Below are 21,001 nucleotides of genomic sequence, written 5' to 3' on the forward strand. Positions count from 1 at the left end.
CTGATGTTACCGGTTTACCGAATCATAAAAATCCAGTTCCCGGTTTACACGTACGCATTTGAGTATATAAATGCAGGTGTCCAAACAAATTCTTTTCTGTGATCTCCTTTTTCAATTAAATCAGAGGATAATAAACGCGAAGTGCCTGCCTGTAATATGCTGCAATTACAGTAGTAACACATGTCCCATTATAACGCCGTGGGCATCGATGGGGCCCGATTCATTTTCATCAAGGTTTCCTCAAATGCAACACAGATCCTCCGATTAAAATATTCCCTTAACATGCTTCTGTATTCATAGGCTGCAATGGAGAGCTCGCTAACATATTTCTTGGGCTGCTTTTACAGGCGAAATTGATCTACTTCGGGGAGAAAAAAAAAAAAAAAAAAAAAAAAACAAGCCCCTGAATTTCAAATATTGTGAGGAGTTTGTCAGAGAGCGGGGCAGAGCTTTAAGAGGCTCGCTCGTGGTTTCGTGGTTTCTGGCGGTTGCTATAAGGAGCTAGAATTGAGGTAGATTTTGGTGGAGGAGAAAAAAAAAACGCACAGGAAAAGACAGAATCCAGAGTACGGAGACTTTGTGCCCCCGTTGGAGAGATGGTTGAGTCCTCGTCAAGGTTGCTGTGGTATCCCAGAAACACCATTCACTCCGAGCTGTGACCGCGCACCAACAACAGCAACAACTCCACTGCGCCGGGCTGAGGAGCAGAAATCAGGAGCTCGCGAATAATATGAAAGGGATCCGCAAAGGGGAACGCCGAGCAAAGGAATCCAAAGCCCTGGAGCCTGGCAAGAGAAGATGTGCTAAATGTGGCCGCCTAGACTTTATCCTGATGAAGAAAATGGGGATTAAAAGTGGATTTACGTTTTGGAACCTCATCTTTTTATTGACGGTGTCTTGTGTGAAAGGTAGGTCTGCTTTTGGGGAGGGGGTCCCCTCCGCTTTGGATGGAGGTGAGCTGACTTGTCACCAAAGAGAGGCTGGTATTTTACTTTGTAATTTGCACCGATAAAATAATCATAATTATACTGAAGGAGTTGATTCACAGCTCTTTTCCCCCCTCAGATAGGAAATGCATTTTGCTTGCCAGATTTGGCGTTCAATGCAGTGATTGAGCTTGTGCTCAATAAATATTCTTGCAGTATGCTCAAACGAATACGTGAGTTGGTTCTTATAGCCTCTCTAACTAGTGGATATCCAGACAGATTCCTCTGCAAGACTTTTCTCGGTGGTGAGGACTACCTTGATTTTTAGTCAAACCAGTGTGGATTGATGCTTTGGTTGCACTATTTATATTAAAGATACTCCTGTAAATGCTTTTTAACCCTTTCAGGTAGGAAAGTTACCGACATGCTAGAAATGTGATGATTTTAGATGCAATAGGGCACAGACCTACATAAATGTTTCATGCATGTGTGAATTAATTCTGTGTGGGCTCTTATTCATTGGTAAATGGTAGGTCCTGTGGTAGAGGTTTAGCTTAAGAGGAGGTTTTAAAAAACAGTCTAAGACACCTTGAAGTATACAGATCCACCTTTGGGGATGAATGAAGGAAGGAGGAAAGTCATTAGCTGACGACCAAAAAGAAAATCCCCAGCAAGTCTCCGTGTTCAGACAGGTAGAGCGTCACATGCATAGACAAGGGGAGGTGGTGGGTGGGATGCAAAATTTATCCCTAAACAGGAAGGCAAGGGACAGTCAGGATCATTGGAAGAAGAGCTGTCCTCCGGGAGGAAATAAATCCCCAGTTCTATTCCACAACTTATCCTGCACCCTGCTGCCCACTAATTGCTGCAAAGAATACTCAGGAGTGTATATGACTCATGCCATCGTTTTTGAACAATCACATCTCCATACTCATGGCAGCTCGAATAGACGAGATGGATGTCGTTTTCAGAGAAGCTCGTTTCAAATCCTGGGTGTCTGTGTGTCAGGGGTGCGCGGTGGGGGCGGGGGTGTCTTGGCCCAGGCGCGCCACTGCTGTCAACACAAACTGGACGCTTCTTCCTTTGTGAAGGAGTGCCTCTCTGAACCGCAATCGGCCCGCGTCTCTATGAAACAGTTTATTGTCCAGCTTGCAGCTGGCTGTCCCCCCACAGAAGGCAGCCCATTTGCATTCAGTGGAAATGATAATTCATGTTTTGGGTGGAGGGAGCTGGAGGGGTTGGTGACCTCTCCTTCTATTAGGACCAATGATGTTTCGAATTTTAATTTACATCTCTAAATGCCAAGAAGTCGCCCTTGCTCTCTTTGGTAGTAATAGCCTTGTAATCTAAACCTGTTCCTTAAAGCTTGATTTTTTTTTTTTTTTTTAAATTTTTTCCCCTGGAACCTCAGCGCAGCTCTAAGCCAAAACCGCTTGTTCTAAGCCGCACTAACTACACCGACTAGTGCACAGGACGCGTCTCGGGTTGCTTGCAAGGGTGTTTCGTCGCAGGCTCGACGTGTGAGGAGCCTCGTATTGTGCTTAGTTCGTCTGCCACTGGGAGTCTTTGGTTAATGGTTGGCCCCAGGGCTGCCTGTTAGACGCGCGCTCGGCGTAAGGGAGATGCAGAGAGCCAAGAGCAGGAAAAATGTTGGGGTGGTTCCTGCTAGAGGATGACCGGGGGTTAAGAGCGAGTTTTCATGTGATACCTGTTGAGCCAAAACACATTCGGGGGACAGGTGAGGGGAGGGAGTCTCCGAAGCAGAGAGAGCACGCCAGCCTGAAAAGCAGTGGTCCACGCCGCCTGCGATTACAGCCCTGCTGCCCGCACCTACCGTATTTTTCCGAATAAGACGCGCCTAGAAAAAGGAATGGTGCCTTACTTTCTTTTAAATGGTACCGGAGACGGGGCCCCTTTACCCACGACTCCTGGACTTTGCACTGAGATAATCGGCCTCCACTGAGTGTATACCAGGTTGGGAGACATTGGGAGAAAGGAGAGTGTTTCACTCTGCTTTGGCCCTGTCCAAAACCAATTTTCTACGGACCGTTTAGAAATGTTTTTAATGGTAGTAAAGTTCTTTGTTGTCACCTATCTGCCGCTTGTAAGGCATCTCCTTTATGTTACAACTTGGAACACTGCCCTCAAATTCTGAGAAACAAACTTAGGCTGCGTGCTTCAGACCTGCTGCCTGTCATCTGGGTCGGTGCCAATTTTGACAGTTGCTTCTTCTCCTACCCCTTCCCCTTATTTTATTTTAATTTCACCTGGACTTTCCTAGAAGTGGCATTGCTGAAATGGCATAAATGACGTTTCTTCTAATGCCTATGTCCGCTTTGTCTTCCACACGGTTTCTTCTGGACGCTCAGACCCACGGGGGAACTCACTTTGGGGAGTTGTTGGAAGGGCTTCGCACGTCCTAATCCAGGCTAACTCCAGGGCTCAGGAAGTCCAGTCCAGGGCGCGCAGCCTTCCAAGTGAGCACCTCCCCCGGGAGATTTCCTCCTTGTGCCCACACTTTTCATCCGTCCACCACCTCATCTCTGCCTGCATGAGCAATGACAAAGAGGCTCAGTGGGAGGAAACGCCTCAGAGTAGTAGACAAAGTGGCCCTCGGTACTAGGCCTGAACCTCCAGAGTGGGGCTGAAAAGAGATTCAACCTTCTCTGTGTATTTTATCTCCACTATCATCATTTAAAATTACAGGCGATGGAGGGCAGCAAATTGGGGGGTGGGGCAGGCAGAGGCTGCTTAGACCTGATGCTTGCCTGTTTCAAACCGAAAAGCACACACGCAGAGGTTTCTGAAATGCAGCCTGCAACTGCAGCGTGTCTGTATAGGTTTCACCCAGCTAGAAACTGAGAATCTCCAAGTCATGGTTAAGCATCCCGCCCACGTAAAACAGGCACTGTGTGGTGCTTTCCCATATTCCTTCTCCTGGAATGGGGCGCGGGGAGAGCACACAGCCTGTGCAGGGGAGGTACAGAATGAACTGACCTCGGTCAACAGCACGTGGGAGCTGGTGTGCTGGCCCCGAACTCTGTGCTTGTGGGGTTTATCTTGGGACCGAGGACTTCCAGAAGCATCCACGTTTCCACATGCTCTGGAACTTCAAGGAGGTCTTTCTTATGCCCTCCCACCACAGAGCTCTTCCGAATGTCGGGGGCTTACACCCTCTCACCCAGCTAATTACTACTAGAAAGGGTCTTGTCTCTGGTGCCCACGTGGTGGGAGAGTTGCACCACCTTTCAGCGACCTTAGGGTGGCCACACCCGAAGTCTCAGTCCCCAACCTGTCCGTGGAGACTGATAGCCTCACTCCCCGCCCTCCGAGCAGACAGTCTGACCTGACAGATCAGGAAAATAATTGTCCTATCCCGAGGGAGCTTTTCAAAGAGGGGCGGGGTGGGTTAATGTCTTTACTAGACCATAACGACAAACCAAAAACCTCCCACCGCCATCATCATCATCAAAATCCATCCTCCGAGATTTGCAAGACTGAGACACCTGCTGGGACGTGACCTTTGTGCTTGAGTCAGGGGTTCCTGCCCTATGGGAATATTTATTAATACCTTTTAGAAGACCACACTGTGAAATTCCAAGGATCTCCACGGCGGTTGAAACTGGGTGCCTGACCAGGACTACAGCGCGGTCGTGTGTGTGTTTGTGTGTGTGTGTGTGTGTGTGTGTGTGTGTGTGTGTGTGTGTTGTTGTTGTTGTTGCTGGGAGGAAGCCCACATGGATTGACACGGAGGGACCTTTAGAATGTCTTGAGAGTTAGGAGAGGGGGTCCGAGGAGGAAACGGGGGCCTGTTAATAGTAAGTTTATGTTCCCCGGTGGGAACATGATGGTTTTTGGTGAGCTGTGGCCAAGGCTGTCTGTCGCTCAATCTGGCCCAGGCGCTGAGAAAGCGCCCCTTCCCCAGGTTGACCTTAGCGCTGCACTCTCTCAAGCAATTTCAACTGTAACAGGCCCTGGGGAGTTGGAAAACCTCATGGGGAACAAGTTATGAGATTCCTGCTCCTCCCATGATCACCCTCACCCCCACCCTGGCTCTGTCTCCGAAGGGCAAGCAGCGGGCCAGTCCCAGGATTCTAGCGCTGCAGTGGCTTAGCTGGACTCCAGAGGAGAAGGCAAAAGAAATGAAAAGGCTCAGGGTCATGCCGGTCGCTGTGTGGTCCTCTCCCCACCTGGCTGGAGGGCCAGCTGAGGGCTGAGAGCCCGGCGCGCACAGGGATTGCAGCGCATTGCAGAATAGTAATGAAGCAGGACGCCCAAAGAAAAGATCCGCTCAGGCATCAGGCAGAGTCCCTTCTTCCTGAACACGGCGCCTTCAGGAGGTTTGCACCGCCGAGTTGCTAAGGCAATCCAATTTACCGCCTTGAAAAGGCTCGAAAAACACCCAGAGTTCTGAGTTGAACTTGCCCTGGACAGTTATCTTGGTGAAATCATTCTGAAATGTCATTTTGCAGCACAGTGCTTTCTGGAATCTTCTGGTGTCGAAGGGTTGGGGAGGGGGAGGGCTGCATCAATCCGGTGTAGCTAGAGTGTGAGTAGAAATAAGTAAGGAGCAGGTGTCAGCCTCTTAAAAACCTGACACCAGCTTCTTTGAGATCCTTCAAGGAGAAAGGAGGGAAAATTACTCAATATATTAAGTACTCCAGGAGCATCAGTTGCAGTAGTTATTATTGTTCATGACATGAATTACAGTTACTGTTTGTGAGGTAACTGAACATGTTGGGGGCACACATGTCTTTTCCCTGAACACACAATTCAGTGTCTACTAAAACACTGAAAGAATAAAAAGAAGCAGTAGCTAGTGACATCTTTCCATGGTTCTAAGTATAATAAAACCCTATTATAAATGAGGTCTGATAAAACAAAAAGTGATTTAATAATGCCCTCATATTTATGTGGAGACAAACTCTGATGTTAAATGCTTGACTAACATCTCAAAAAGCAATAAGTAAAAGGGACTAAACTTCATTTTTCTAGGCTCCAAATATACTTCTTCCTGTGTCCCAAGAGGTGATTTTCTTTTATTTATTCATCAAGGTCTCCAGAAAGCACTTCAGAATATCAAATACTTTCAATGTTTTGTCCCGTTTGTAAAACAACCGTGAAGCACCCAACAGCATGTCTAGCAAGAAAAACTATTACTTTAGGCAACATGATTATGAGGAAATATTCTGTCTTGTATTATGAATACCAGCGTTTGGGAGATTAGAAGTAAAATGCTTGCAAATGAAGAGATTAGGGGAAAATGTGTGAAATCAAATAAAACAAGACAATTTTATTTATATATACATTAAAACATAACTTCCTTTTCTATTTCTTTATTCCATTCCCTTTACTTATAATTCAAAGGGGTATATAGTTTAGGGTTACAGTTCTGATTTGGATTTTGGATGAGGTCTGATAAGGATGATAGAACAGACCTATCCTTACCAATTTTATCTATTCTCTCAGATTGAGCAGATGGGTGATTCATGGTACTTTCCAGGGTGATCAGTCTCCATGTCTGCAATATTTTCTCAGAATTAGGCCCCTTGGGAGGCTCTTAGTCTCATCAGGAATATCACCTTACCAAAGACACTGAGAAAAATCAATTTGTTGAATACTTTTCAGTATTCATGGTCTCAGTGTTAATAGTCATCTTTTTCTCAAGCCTCTAATCTTGCAGCCATCCCAGGTGTGAAATGCAATCAGGTCCTTTGTTAACCTGTTTTTTTGGTGCTGGTTGAGAATTCATAAGGATTAATAGATTATATATAATGATGGCTTGTTGCCCATAAGCCAATTTGAAATCCCCTCTTTAAAAAGTCTAAATTTACAACATTACCATATACATCACATACCTTGTAACTGGATAACTGGAATATCAATGATCATCATGTGGCATTAGATAGCACAAGAGTATTCCATTGGCTCTTAAGTGGTTTCACTACAGTGATTTCAAAGCGCTTCTGACAAAGTAGCATCAGCATCCTCTGGAAATATGAATTCTCAGATCCCCATCCCAAGCCTATTGAATAAGATACCCTTGTCATTGGGCACAAACATTGGTATTTTTAACAAGTCATCCAAGTAATTCTGATGCACTCTAAAATTTTAAAACCACTGGAGTAAAGTGGAAAGACCAAGGGCTCTGGAGCCACCAAGACCTGGTGTCAAATAATGAATTTACTAGCCACTCAACTTTCCTAATTTTCAGTTTCATTATCCATGCTTTTAAAGAAGTTCAGAATATCAGTAGACCTAAAGGGGTATTATAGATGTAACATATGTTGTACTGGACAGTGGCAGCTGTCACAATGTTATCAAAATATACTTCCATGTGCAAAGCCAGTATGTACTCCCCCACACTCTTTATCCCTTATACAGTCAGGCCTAGTTTTTTCACAAGAGTAAATAAAAAATGTAGCATATTCTCACTAGGTATTATTTCACTTTGGCTAAGTTCCCAAGCTATTATCCATTTGAGAAACTCCCTGAAATTTCTACTTACCATTCTTAATCAATTACTTCGGGTGCTGGCTCTATGAATCATGGCTAGACCCAGAGCTTTAAATGTTACCCCTGCTCTGAAGCTCATTTCATCTGTTGCATTTCAAAACGGATTCATTTTAATATTAATTGATTAATGTCATTACACAAATTTCTGTATTCATCTTGTCACAAATCATGGTGTTTATAAGACTGAAGGTATTCTTAAATATCAGCTAGTTTCACGCTAATTTTTTATAGAGTAAATGCACATACCTAGGAAGGATAAGGGATTTTTACTAGGTTACAAACATCATTAGCTAGCTCCAGAATTGAGACTAGGTCATTGACATTCAAGTTCATGTTTAACTCTCTCTGTACTATGCCTTATCAATTTTACTACAGAGCGTGCTCACATGGCTCCAATAAAGACAATTACAAAAGTTAGTATTTAAGTGCCATATATCAATTAGTACCATATAAGTATATTAGTGATTATGTTTTGTGGTAAAATTTTTAAAAAATTAACCACTTGTTTTGTAGAAGACAAAGAGAAATAATTATGTAATGAAAATAGTTTCTAAAATACATAATATGTATATCAAATAAGTATATAATTATATTTTAATAAAATCTGTTTCTTGAAAATATAAATCAATAAAAATAAAATTAGTGTATTGACAGCTTTTCATGTCTCCTAGACAGCTTTGTACTTAAAGTCAAAGTCTTACTTATTTTTTTTATAATCTGGACAAAATTTCTTGTTTAAATCATTTTAAATCTAGAAAATTTGTTTTTATTTTCTTTACTTTTTATTCTGTTAAGTCATATCGACATATGATTTATGCATCCTCTCTCACCTGCATTTTCATCTTCATATTTCTCTTGCACGACTTATGTAAGAGAATGGTGTCATTCAAAACTCTACCACAAGAAAAATAGTACATTTTACAAATATTAATAGTACAAGAACAATGAATAATGTTAAGGGGTTATCTTCAATATTATTAATGTGTAAAATATTTTAAAGTTTCTTTAAGATATGGGAGTAAAATTTCCAAAATAATGAATGCTAATAAATTCGAAGAGTATAAATGTGCAGAAAGTGATTGAAATATATAAAAATCATGAGTGTGTCTTTTAAAAGCTGAGTTTGTAATGTTCAAGATTATAAAGTCCTTCTTCCTCTCTTTGCTTTCTGTTAGCTAATTTTAAAGGAATAGTTATGATTATATATTTTGAAGTGATTGTGAGATTTTAAAAAATATTAAATTTAAAAATATGGTTGGATATCACTTTGAAAGGAAATTTTTAAATGGAAATAGACTCTTCAGGAGTGGATTTATTAAATTTTAATAACTTTGTAAAAACAAGTGTTCCTGCCAAAGTTTTCCATTTACAATAAGTCCATCTGGTTGTTGCCAGAATGTTCAGAGTTACTTCTTATAGAGAGTATATAAGACATTTTGTTTTGGGAAATAGTATCAGGATAGAATTCTTTGTTATTTTTTTTTAATGGGGAAGCTCTGTGCTAAGCCATTTATATAGTGTGTCATTTACATCTTAAGTAGTGATTCTCTCCCTCGTTTTCCTGCTTAGAATTCTATCAAGCATCTTGTGAGATAGCTGTTATCTCCCATGTACAGATTATTATCTCCATTTACAAATCATCCACATTTCTTGAGGCCAGAGAGGACAACGACTTCCCAGGAATATATGGTTAGTTAGTCATTGAGTGAAATCTGAAATAATAGTAGATTCATTAGTTCATAGACTTATCAAAAGCTAAAACTGTAAGTGACCCAGTTACTAATGAAACCTTTCCATTTTTAAGAGAAAAACTGAGACCTTGAGAAGTTAATTTTTAAAAGATCTAAAATTAATATTTGTTATTTATATGTTTCACAGTTTCAGTAAGATATAACTTCTCAGTTTTGTAATTTTCAGCATCTTTTACTTGTCTTGTTTTATTCTCTAAAAGATTCTGTAAGATAAAAGTGAAAGGTATTTTTCACTTTCATAAGCAATAGTAAGGGAAGTAAGGGAACAATAACATGTAAGTTAACTATGTCAACAAAACACATAAAACTGTTCAGTGCATTAAGTGCAAAAAAACAAAAACAAAAGCACAGAATCAACCTACAATCTTTAGATTCTAACCCAGTTGTCTTGAGTAAAATTAAAAATGTATGAATGCAAATGAATTTATGGACTTCACATATAAAATAATATGTGGGCATAAAACTTGTTTACCAATAGTATAATAAGCATTGGACAATAAATCTGTTCCTTTTGATAACTTAATCTTCCACTTGATTCTATATAATTTTAAGGGTGGGAAAGCTCATATAACCTATTTTTTACTATCCAGCCTAGTGTTAGCTAGTCAGGGAGCATACATTAGATTTATTTAGATGGGCAAGGAAAGGTACTTTTAAAAAAATATTCATATGCAAACTTCATCAACAGACCCTACTTCATCCCATAAGAGTACCCTGGTAAAATGTACACATGTACCTGCATATCTTCACATGAAGAAGAAATAGAACAGAGAAATAAAGTGAGTTGCCAAGCTCATGTGCTATCCATTCTCTAAATTCCCTGTATATTGCACATTTTTCTTTATTGGATGCTGCCTTATGAGCCTCCTTATTCTGTTCTAATTAGATTATGGGAGTAAAGCTTCTTATGGTAAAAGAACTCTGTGCCTACCCCAAAATCTTAACCAGACTTAAAACAGTATTTCCTGAAGCAATTGTGTAAGGAGACACAGATTCTTGCACGTAATAATATTGGGAACTGAGAAACTTAACATGCAATCTAAAGATTAACCTGAAAATAAAATAGAGGCATTGAAATATACATTATCATCTACAAAAGAAAAATACATATATTAAATAGAATCACATTTTCTTGTGAATGTGATGAAATGTATTTTCATATTAACAAAAGTACTATCTCCTGGACATGAAACACAGGCTACCTTGGATTCATTGGCTCTGTGCTCTAGCTGACTGAACTGTGTAGTCTAGACAAAATATGTACTCAGTGTTCACACACATAGAGAAACCCTGAGTTAAGGTTTTTTGACTAATGTCTAAATCAAAACAGCTGAACTGATTCAAATTTTCTTGTAAACAAATTTGGATCCAGGCTGCTAATTTGTGTGCCAACTTCCAGTTTCATAACTTCTAAAGATGATAGAGATGATAAACTCTCTTAAATGAAGTTTGCAATAGATATGCTGGCAGGCCCATGATTACTTGTATTGAATTCATATTCAATGCTCTTTTCATGGCTTACAAAAAATCTTTCATCTATAAATCTTACTAGTACTTTAGTGCTCTTTTATCTGTTAAATCTTTTTAAGAGGTCAAATCAACTCTTAATATCAACTTTCTAGCAAAGTGATAAATAATCTTTAATATCTTTGTTAACTTGGCAGTATTTATTAACATATTAATAGGTAAAAATTAGGAATGATGTTTTGAACTTAGTTTTTTAAATATTACCAATGTGTAAGTACTTAGATATCAGCCATTTTTCAATAATTTGAATATTGCTACCTATTTTTACCTTTCATTGCATGGGTTGTTGAAATCTCCCTATTTTAGAAATTATGCTTTATAATTATGCAATTCTTTCAAAAGCAAAAATGCTCAAAGATCTCAAAAGAAATAGAAAAATATTAGGGATCTAACATCTTACAATGTTATAGCTTGTGATAGTTCATGTAAATCTTATCTTAATTGTTTTTATCATTTTCTTTTGGTTAAAAGTCAAGTTTTGTTTATTATGTCTTTTATGAGAATAGTATTATCTTGAATTAAATATTGTAGCTTGGAAACATTTTAAGTCCGGAGTTGTGAAAGATACAGTGGTCAGTAGACTTTATGTCCACAAAAAAGAACCAGTGGCTTATTTTATCAGTTCTGGAACTCATAAACATATTCCTTCAGACACCAATCATTTATTGAGGATCAGTATGTATGTAAAGACCTTGCCCAGATTTTGAGAATATAGAGATGAGTAGCTAGTCATTACTCTAAGAGAAAAGATGGTCTTTATTTTGGAGAAGACTTTCTATAAACATAATACCACACCAATCTGGTTATTGTGAAATTGTTTATTTCTTCAATGAGATAATACAACCTTTATTTGCATACCTTCGATATTAAATCTTTATCTTATCACAGGTAGGTATTAATATCCTACAAACATTGTTTGAAACTTTCCAATTAAATGCATCATTTTGTGATTTAATCTAATGCAATTTCCCTACTAATTTTCAATTAAAATGTTTATTGACTCCCATCTGTTCAGCCAACTGATATTAACTAGTTTATCCAGTATTAATGATGATTCCACATGTATTTTTGTAACAGTGTTTATACAGTTACATAATAGTTTGTGATCAGCAAGTTGTGCTTCATACCCATTTTTTCCATGTTAGTTTCTGCATTAGAACTCCTCACTAACTTGCTAATGCTTTCACATTTAAATTTCAATTTAAGCCCCTTCATTTAGTGACTCATGAAATGAGACTTGAGCTAACTTACCAAGGTCAACACATGCAAAGGGCCAAAAAATAACTAAATATAAAATAGAACAGTTTCTGTTAAAGTTTTCTATTCCTTTTTTTCTGTACTTATTGGAGACTTAAATAAGTAGATTATGTTTCATTTTGTTTTAGTTTTTATCTGTAATACAAAGAGCAATACAAGAATTTATGAATGGATAGGATGAAATACTGGCATTGAATTAATACCAATTTTGATTACATAAGAGTCAAGTAGAATAATCTATCATTATCAGGTTAAGATATTCACCAAATTTGATCTAGGATTTTCAATTTATTGCATTTCCTACTACACATCCATAAAAAAGAAGGAAATTTTATGCTTTGCAACAGCATGGGTAGACCCAGAGAGCATTATACTAAGTAAAATAAGCCAGTCAGATAAAGACAAGGACTATATTTCACTCATGTGCAGAATCTAATGAACAAAATGAACTAACAAGCAAAATAAAGCAAGACTCATACAGAGCAGATTGACAGCTCTTGGTGGGTAGGTAGAGGGTTGTGGGACTGACAAGAAGTGGAGGGATTGAGCAAAAAAGAAAAAAAAACTCAAAGAATAAAATAAAATATATTTATTTCATTCCTCCCACATTAACTGCTTTGATAAGTCATACTGTTGTAATGTTTGCACCAACATCCTACCTCACAATTTTTTGCTCCCTATCCTCTTTCACAATCCATAATTATCTAATGATAATTAAATGTGTAAACAATTTAATATTTATTAATGCAACAAATATTGAGAGGTTTTTTTTTAATTTCTATACCTCAAAATCTTAACTATTAATGTAAGATAAAAACCAAAGATTTCTATTGTTTATATAAAGTACTACTTTCTCTGCTTTGATTACTTCAGCAGAGGGAAAAAGTACATTTAAAAGCTTGAGACCAAAGCTTGGGATTGTTTTACTTAACTTGGTATAAATAAAAAGAGGAAATTTCCGTGTGCACTATGGTGAATTTCCAACCCTTTCCACAATGCATAAGATTAACTTCATTTATTGAAACCCCAAACTAATGTATGGGAGATAATCTGCTGGATATGCTGACTTGGTTCCATCAACATTTCAAAACCAATGTCTACATTTTTTTCCATAACAAAGAAAGTGGTCCCTTCACCTTTCACAAAGCTCTATTTAGCAAACAAATAACCAACTCTGCATTGCCTTTCCATTCATCTTTGTATCTTCTCAATCTCCAACTCTTCTCCAAAGTATGACTGACAAATCATATGATGACAGTATTATAACAAGGACTGTTTGCTTAGAAAGAAGTGGAGAGATTCTCAAGCTGACCTGTTTGTTGTTAATACATAAAAGAATCCCCACAAAGTCACCTAAAAGATGTACAGCCAGCCTTTATGGAAATTAGAAGGGGTTTCAGATTGATGCCCTTTGCCTACTCAGCTAGTTCTAAGAAAGGTATTTAGATAAAAGAAGCATCTCTGTTACACATTCTTCAACTACTTTTAAACTCCAAAATTAAATGCAGTCAACAAAATCTTGTTGACAGTGAGAAAACACAATAGCAAGTAAGTATATGTATTCTTTAAAAAATATTATTGATTTTTTATTCTTGTTTATTCTATTACAGTTGTCCCAGTTTTCCCCCCTTTGCCCTCCTCTGCCAGCCCACCCCCCTCTTCCACAGTCCATTGCGATTTAGTTGTCCATGCCCATGGGTCATTCATACTTGTTCTTTGAGTAATCCCTTCCCCTTCTTTCCATGATTCTCCCCTGCCCACTTCCCTCTGGCAGCTGTCAGTCTGTTCCCTGTGTCCATGTCTCTGGTTCTATTTTGCTCATTTGTTTATTTTATTTATTGGATTCATCTTATAGATGAGATTATATGGTATTTGTCTTTCTCTGACTGTCTTGTTTCACTTAGCATAATAGTCTCCAGATCCATTCATGCTGTCACAAAAGGAGAGACTTCTTTTTTTTCCTGCTGCATAGTATTCCATTGTGTAAATGTACCACAGTTTGTTAATCCATTCATCTACTGATGGGCACTTAAGCTGTTTCCAACAATTGGCTATTGTGAATATCGCTGCTCTGAACATCAAGGTGCATAGTTTGTTTGAATTGGTATTTTGAGACTATTAGGTATATTCCCAGTGGTGGAATCACTGGGTCAAAGATATATGCATTCTTATTAATTGTATAGTTAAATGCAGATATTTACAATTTCTGATAGCTGTCTCCCATATGTGTACTTCAATTTTTATAATAGTTTATTTTTCTCTAAATTACTTGTGAAAACATTTTCCTCAATAAAATAAGTCATAGATTTTTCTGCTTCTTTGGAACTGTCATTTCTTTTCCCATCTCCATGGCAAGAAAAGAAACTGGTTTTCCATGACCACTGCTGTGTATTGTGAGTGCCTTTCATTTAAGCATCTCGGCTTAGCCTGGTAAACTTAGTTCCTTTTTAAACTTGAAGAAACAACTTAGAATGAGGAAATTAGATAGAAATGGGAGAAAACAGTTCAAATTTGGCTTGCCTAACTCAAATTGACTTTGAGGGAAAACCTTTCAGAGATTGAGGTGAATTCTAAATTTGTTCATATGTATAAGGTTATTTCTTTTTTGCAGTGAGTATTTCTGAACATACAACAATTTATTTTATATGCTGCAGGATGAAGGGAAGGCTATTGAAACAGGATAATTCAAAAAAGTTAGACTGGTTATGTTGCCTGAGGGATAGGCCTCATGATAGTGATTGGGCATGCTTTGTTGGATCCTTTATTAAGTTACAGTTTGCTATATATATATTAGGTGTTATATTATTATGTTAGGTATTTATTATTTATTTATTTATTTATTTATTTATTTAATTTACCTGATTTATTTTATTTATTTATATTTTTCTTTTTACAAATTAAAATAGATAGAAAGGGACCCATAACTGTTATGTATGTATAAGTTCTCATTCATATTTACTTATAGCCTTTCTTATTTTCAATAACCCAGACGTCATGGAAAACTTTCTGTGAACTTATTTCTTAGAAATTTAAAAGAAATAAAACATGTTTTCCTAATTATAACTCTATTGAGTAAAAGATGTGTCAAAGACCTTGCATCACCTGGCGTGGAATCTCTATACCTAACTTAAAATCTTATAAACAGAATAAGTACTAATTAAATATTAGGACAATTGAATTACATTATAGTTAATTGAATTAATTCATTTAGTTTAAATCCAGCCTGTGTTCACAAAAATCAATATATATTGCCCAGATCTTTCAGTTATTATACACTTCAAATATTTCTAACTCCATTAATAGTAGCTACTGATATCTATTTGGATACCCAATGTTTTCTAGGAAATAAAAGAATACATAAAATTTTTGTATCTCTATTAAGCATGTAAAAGTATGAATCACCCTTGGTACTTTCACTTTTGAATATAAGATAGAGAAAATTATGTTGTTGGAAACTTTTGTTATGATTATCAGCAATCTCTTATCTGATAGAGTAGAATGTGGATTCTAATACCAGTTACATCCTATTGGCCAGATGACCCTAAGTACTATCTTTCAGCCTTAGTTAAGTTCCTTATCTCTTACATTCTCTGTAAACTTCATACAACCCTGATACTACATTGATCAGTTTAAGAAGCCTATATTGCCACTAAGAATGATTATTGCAACTAAGTAACTACTGTACTATTTATTTGAAAATAAGCATACTTCAATTTTTTCAATAATGTATTAACATAATAAAGAGAATGAGATGCATTTCTCAAACATTTAATGAGATAATTCAGTTTTAAATAATCCTTTGTATACATTAGAATAACATGCTAATGTTATTTAAGATAAGCCTTGAGGTAGGTGTTCTTTTCTGTAAATCAGCAGGTTTCTTGATAAAATGAATAATCTCATCCTAAGCCCAAATAACTGGTTTTATAAATCAGTACTAGCTGTATTTGGCATTGCTTAAATGCAGTCTCTGCAATGAAGAAGTTAAACATGGTCTTTGTACTTTTCAAAAGTTTTAATTAAAAAATAAATATTCAACTTAATTGATTATTTTCTTGGATATATGTTCTTAAGTATATATTATTAAACTAGTTTTCTCTGTTAAAATGATGATATATTAAACCATTGCCCTGGGCAGTGACCAGCCTTGCAGTCTTGGGAAAAACCCTGCATATTCCTATTCGGCAGTTCCTCTTACATGTGGTTGTTTTCTATCTTGTCAATATTTGGATCATTTTCTCTCTGGATTTATTAATATACATTTTTAAAGAAATTTGGAGTATGAAATTAATATCTCTTCATACTATTTTCTTACACATTCTGTTTTTTTCCCTAATCATATTATGCACCAGTATGGGCATTTTATAATGCTGTTTGTATTTATTTCTGAGAATAATATTCCTCCCAATGATTTTATAATGTTCATACAAGTTATCATCACACTGTTATTTATATGCCTGATTTTATTTTCTATATTACTTTTTCTTATTATGAGTTGAACTTATAGTTTAAGAATTTTGTTAATATTCTTAAGAATATAATTGTAAACATACATACTATGATTTTCCCAATATCATTTCTACTTCTAATTTTATTACTTCCATTTTTGTTTTTTTAGTTTCTGAACTTTTAGAAAGAGACATTTTATTATGTTTCTATTTTTCTTTATGTCTTACTATGACATATACAATTTTTTTCAAAGTATTCCTTTGAAAAGATACTATTAATCTACATTGAAATACTATTTTTTAAATCTTTAACTTTTGATTCTGAATATCCTTTCTCATTTAGTCAGTACACATGAAATTTTGTATTATTTTATAATTATATACTTTTTTGGTATTTATAATTTAAAAACATAGTGTATAAAGTTTGATATGTGATATTTAATAAGAATATTTTAATTACTATCTATATCTATACCATTCAGTTTATCGACAAATTTTTAAAAACATTTATGTAAAATTAAGATCAATTTTATTACAAGCTCTTTTGTTGCCTAACTCTTCTTTAGGATGTAATTCTTAGTTTTTCTTCTATATATATATTATAATATTATTTGAAGTTTCCAATTTATACCATATTTCTTAATTACTACTCTTTTATTAGATTTTAAAGTATTTCTTTAGGATGTTATCTGAACAATAAAATATAAATTTTAAGTTTTATAGAAACTTTTTGACATTTTCACTTAAAAAAGCAGGCACAGACGTAACTTGTTTTATTGAGTTTCTATTTTCTAGGTGTAGTCAGAATGGTGGATTTGAAAGAGTAAGAAAGAATTGGATAATGGTTTCTCCATGCCATCAAAGTATTAATAATTCATTCCAATGGAAATGAAAAGCTTAAAAATAAGCAATTTTAGTATATGTTAATAAATATTATTTGAAGGGAAATCAGAATATTATGGGAATCAGAAAACAGAATGGTGAACTAACGTAAGAAAGAAGGGTAAGTTTTAGAGCAGATTCATGATTTGAGTATTGTGCTGGTGTTTTGTAATACGGGAGCCTGAGAGACAATGGCCCTCTTGACTTGAGAGTTCTAATGTGCTTCATCTTTTTATGTTGCCCTCTCTAAATCTGCTCCCATCACCAAATGGAAATTTCCATGCAGGGCAGTCCCTTAACAAATCACAAAAGGATGTTGCTAGTGAATGCCTTATGCCTTCATGTAGTAAACATTTTAAATGTATTTCTTTGGCTTTGACTAATGAAGCATACTTCAATTTGACTACATCACAAAAGTATTTTTAATTTTGCATGATATAAGATTTTAGATCACTGTTCATTCTCTGGTAAGCTCTTCCTTATTCTTCGCTTTATTTTCTAAGGTTTTCAGCAACTGTGGTCCAAAAATATTCAATGTAAAATTCCAGAAATATCAATTTATAAGTTTTAAGTTGTGTGCTTTTCCTAGTAGTGCGATGAAATCCGCCATCTTGCTCCATTTCAGCCGGGGTGTGAAAATTTCTTTGTCTGGTGTATCCATGGCACTTGGTAGCTAAATCTGGGTTGTCAGGTAGACTCTCATTCTATTGTAGTGATTGTGTTCAAATAGTCCTTAATTTACTTCACAATGGCCCCAAAGCACAAGAGTGGTGATGCTGGTCATTGGGATAGGCCCACAGGGAGTGTGAAGTGCTCCTTGCATGTGTCAGAATGTCAATAGCAGGCTAACTCTAGGTCATAATGCCTGGCCTCCTCCTCACGTAGGCATTGTACCACCTCACAGCATAAGTAGAGGGGTCAGTACAGTACAGTAAGACATTTTGAGAGACAAAGAAAGCAGTCACACTGACATAACTTTTCTTACAATAGAGCAGGCCCTCAAATAATATCCTTACTTTCAATGTCCTCTGCATATGGGTTGATGAAAAAACAAAAGTTCCCAGCCAGTGCAACTGTCTGTGTGAAGTTTGCACCCATCATGTCTGTGTGGTTTTTCACTAGATACTTCAGTTTCCTCGCACATGCCTGAGAGGTGTACCTGAGGTGACTGGAGTGTCTACCTTTGTCCCAGTCTGTGTGAGTAGCCCTGAGGTGGAAGGGTGTCCTGTCCAGGATGAGCACCTGCCTGGATAGCTGAGCTGCCAGGGCAAGCTTGGGCCACTCATGACCCTGGACTTGAAGAAGTGGGTTGGAAAATCATCATATAACCTAGTTTTATGAGTTTTTCTTAGATATACTGTTCACACTTAGTTCAAAGTTTAATATTTGGAATATTTTAAGTCTTTAGGAGTTAGGTAATGTTTTTGGACCCAAACCTAGGCCATAGGAACTTAACTCCTGCTTATACCAATTAGCCTATGATAAAATTGGTTCCACGATACATTGTTTTACTTCAAGTCACAATTTCCAAGAACCACATGATGACATTAAGTGAGGACCTACTGTATAGGTTATAATTATTTTATGGTGCATTGTTGTTGCTAATATCTTACTGTGCTTATTTTATAAATTAAACTTTATCATAGGTATGTATGCACAGGAAAGACATACATAGAGAGAGTTTGGTACTACCTGCAGTTTCAGGCATCCACTGGGGAGGGTCTTAGAACATACTGCCCTCAGATAATGGGGGCTACTGTATGAGGAAATTATATTTTACCTCCTTAACAACCCAATATTTTTCAAGATGGCTCCAAATATCTAGTAGACACAGTAGTGCTAATGTGATTCTCTATAATTCTTGAATTGGTTACTTTTGGCTAAATTTCTCTAATAAAGTTTTTCCCATGTTGAAAAGCTTCAAATGCACCAACCATGAAGTTTGAATTTTGATTATTGCCATTCTTCTTTGACTATTGATGTATTTCTGCCTTAAGTTTAATTTCCTGATATTGTTCTTGAAACAAAGCTGAATCTGTTAATAACCTGTTAAAGCTGACCATAATTCTAGAGGAAACTTTTCTATAGTATGATCTTAGACTTCTTAGTGGTTTAGAAGTATGGAGAACATAGGGAGGAACCAGCCATACTGAACAGAATAAAATTCAATCTGTTTATACTTAACAGTATAACAGATAGAGTTTAATGCTCTTCACCTACTATAGATGACCATAGTTCTTCAATATAGTTTTCCTATATATGCATATTTATTTCTCTTTCTTATTCTATAAATGCTATTTCTGGAGTGGATTTTAAATTATTTTGTTTTAAAGAAAACAAACCTGTTCCCTGGTTTAAAATATGTCTCCTATATTATTGAAATGTCATCTCTAGGAACTCTCTAATTGAAATTAAACACTTTTCTTCTCACATCAACCCTAAATTTTATTTTTATCAGAATTATAATTATTACCATAGTCAGCCTTGTATTTAGTAGTTTATGCATAATCTATCTCCCTTATGTATGAGAGAAATATGAGAAGGCAATGATGTGTATTTAGCAATCTTATATCTCCAAAGATCTTGCACAGTGCTCTAGAGATAGAAACTTAAATATTATACTGAAATGCAGTAGAATATTATGTGACCTACCATTTTCTGACATTTAAAAAATACTTTGCATACTTTTTAATCAATTAATAATTAATGTATTAATACCTGTTTTCCACCTCCTCTAATCTTTTATTGTAAAATACTAGGTTTTAGTCCTCCATGATTTTCTGTAATTTGCCATTAGACTTAATTTTATGCTATTCAACCTGCCCTTTGATAATGTTTTACTTTTTCTTTTTTTTTGCTTGTCTTGTTTACACATTTTAGACTTTGAAATGTTTCTTGAAACATTACATATATTTCTGAAAATTTTTGTATATGTTGTTGCAGGTTTCTATTTTATAAAAAAAAAATAAGACAGCTTATCACTTGTGTTATATTTATTTCTCTTAGATATTCCTACTTCTTCAAGGTGTGTTATATGAATTCTATCTTTATGAGATTTCATTTTTTTTGAATGGCAGTGTTCAAGATCTTTGAGGTTTGCTTTCAAAATACCCTCCATCCTACTATCTATTGACGTTATCTTTCAGATCATAAAAGCTACTTTCCAACCATTATTTACTCATTGTTTTCATTTTTACCTATGTATTCCTTTTATTATACTTAACTTGTAGGATTGGGAGCAGATAGTTAAAATGTCATGAAATTTGAAAACTTTGCACTTCTTTGTGACTGCTTGATTCATCAAATTGTTCATTTCTTTTTTTGTTACAATTTTTACTTTGCAAGTCATTTTCCTCAGTTTTATACATTTAAACATGCTTTTATATTTCTTGGTTGAATTTTTTATTGGACATGAGAATTTTGTGGAGGAATAGAAGTGCTGTTGACAGTCTTTGCTTTGAGCGACGCCTTTGCCTGTTACTTACTATATCTACTTAATGTTGCTTCACAGATTAACTTCTTTTTATTTCCTTTTGCATCTAGGAAGCCAGTTATATTTTTATAACTATCAAAGCTGTTTTTATATTAGTATATTGAACCTATATTTTTAAAGAGCCAATTGTTTTTTAAAAAATGTCTCGTTGCCTTCTTGACAGTCCATCTACAGTAGACATCAATTTTTACCCATTTGATA

The 21,001-nt window shown here is 36.1% G+C and overlaps 1 protein-coding gene across 3 annotated transcripts in view; it reads left to right on the forward strand.

Annotated features, from left to right (window-relative positions):
• Nucleotides 1-415: 415 nt before the first annotated feature.
• Nucleotides 416-21,001, forward strand: part of CSMD3 (CUB and Sushi multiple domains 3) — a 908,638-nt gene continuing 888,052 nt past the window's right edge. For all 3 annotated transcript variants that reach the window (XM_090283433.1, XM_090283434.1, XM_090283435.1), the window contains exon 1: nt 416-908. In XM_090283433.1, coding sequence (XP_090139559.1) covers nt 731-908 — 178 coding nt within the window. In that variant the 5' untranslated portion in view covers nt 416-730. The remainder of the gene's footprint in view (nt 909-21,001) is intronic.

Source organism: Furipterus horrens, unplaced genomic scaffold (assembly GCF_987537825.1).
Source record: "Furipterus horrens unplaced genomic scaffold, mFurHor1.1.pri manual_scaffold_7, whole genome shotgun sequence".
NCBI lineage: Eukaryota > Metazoa > Chordata > Mammalia > Chiroptera > Furipteridae > Furipterus > Furipterus horrens.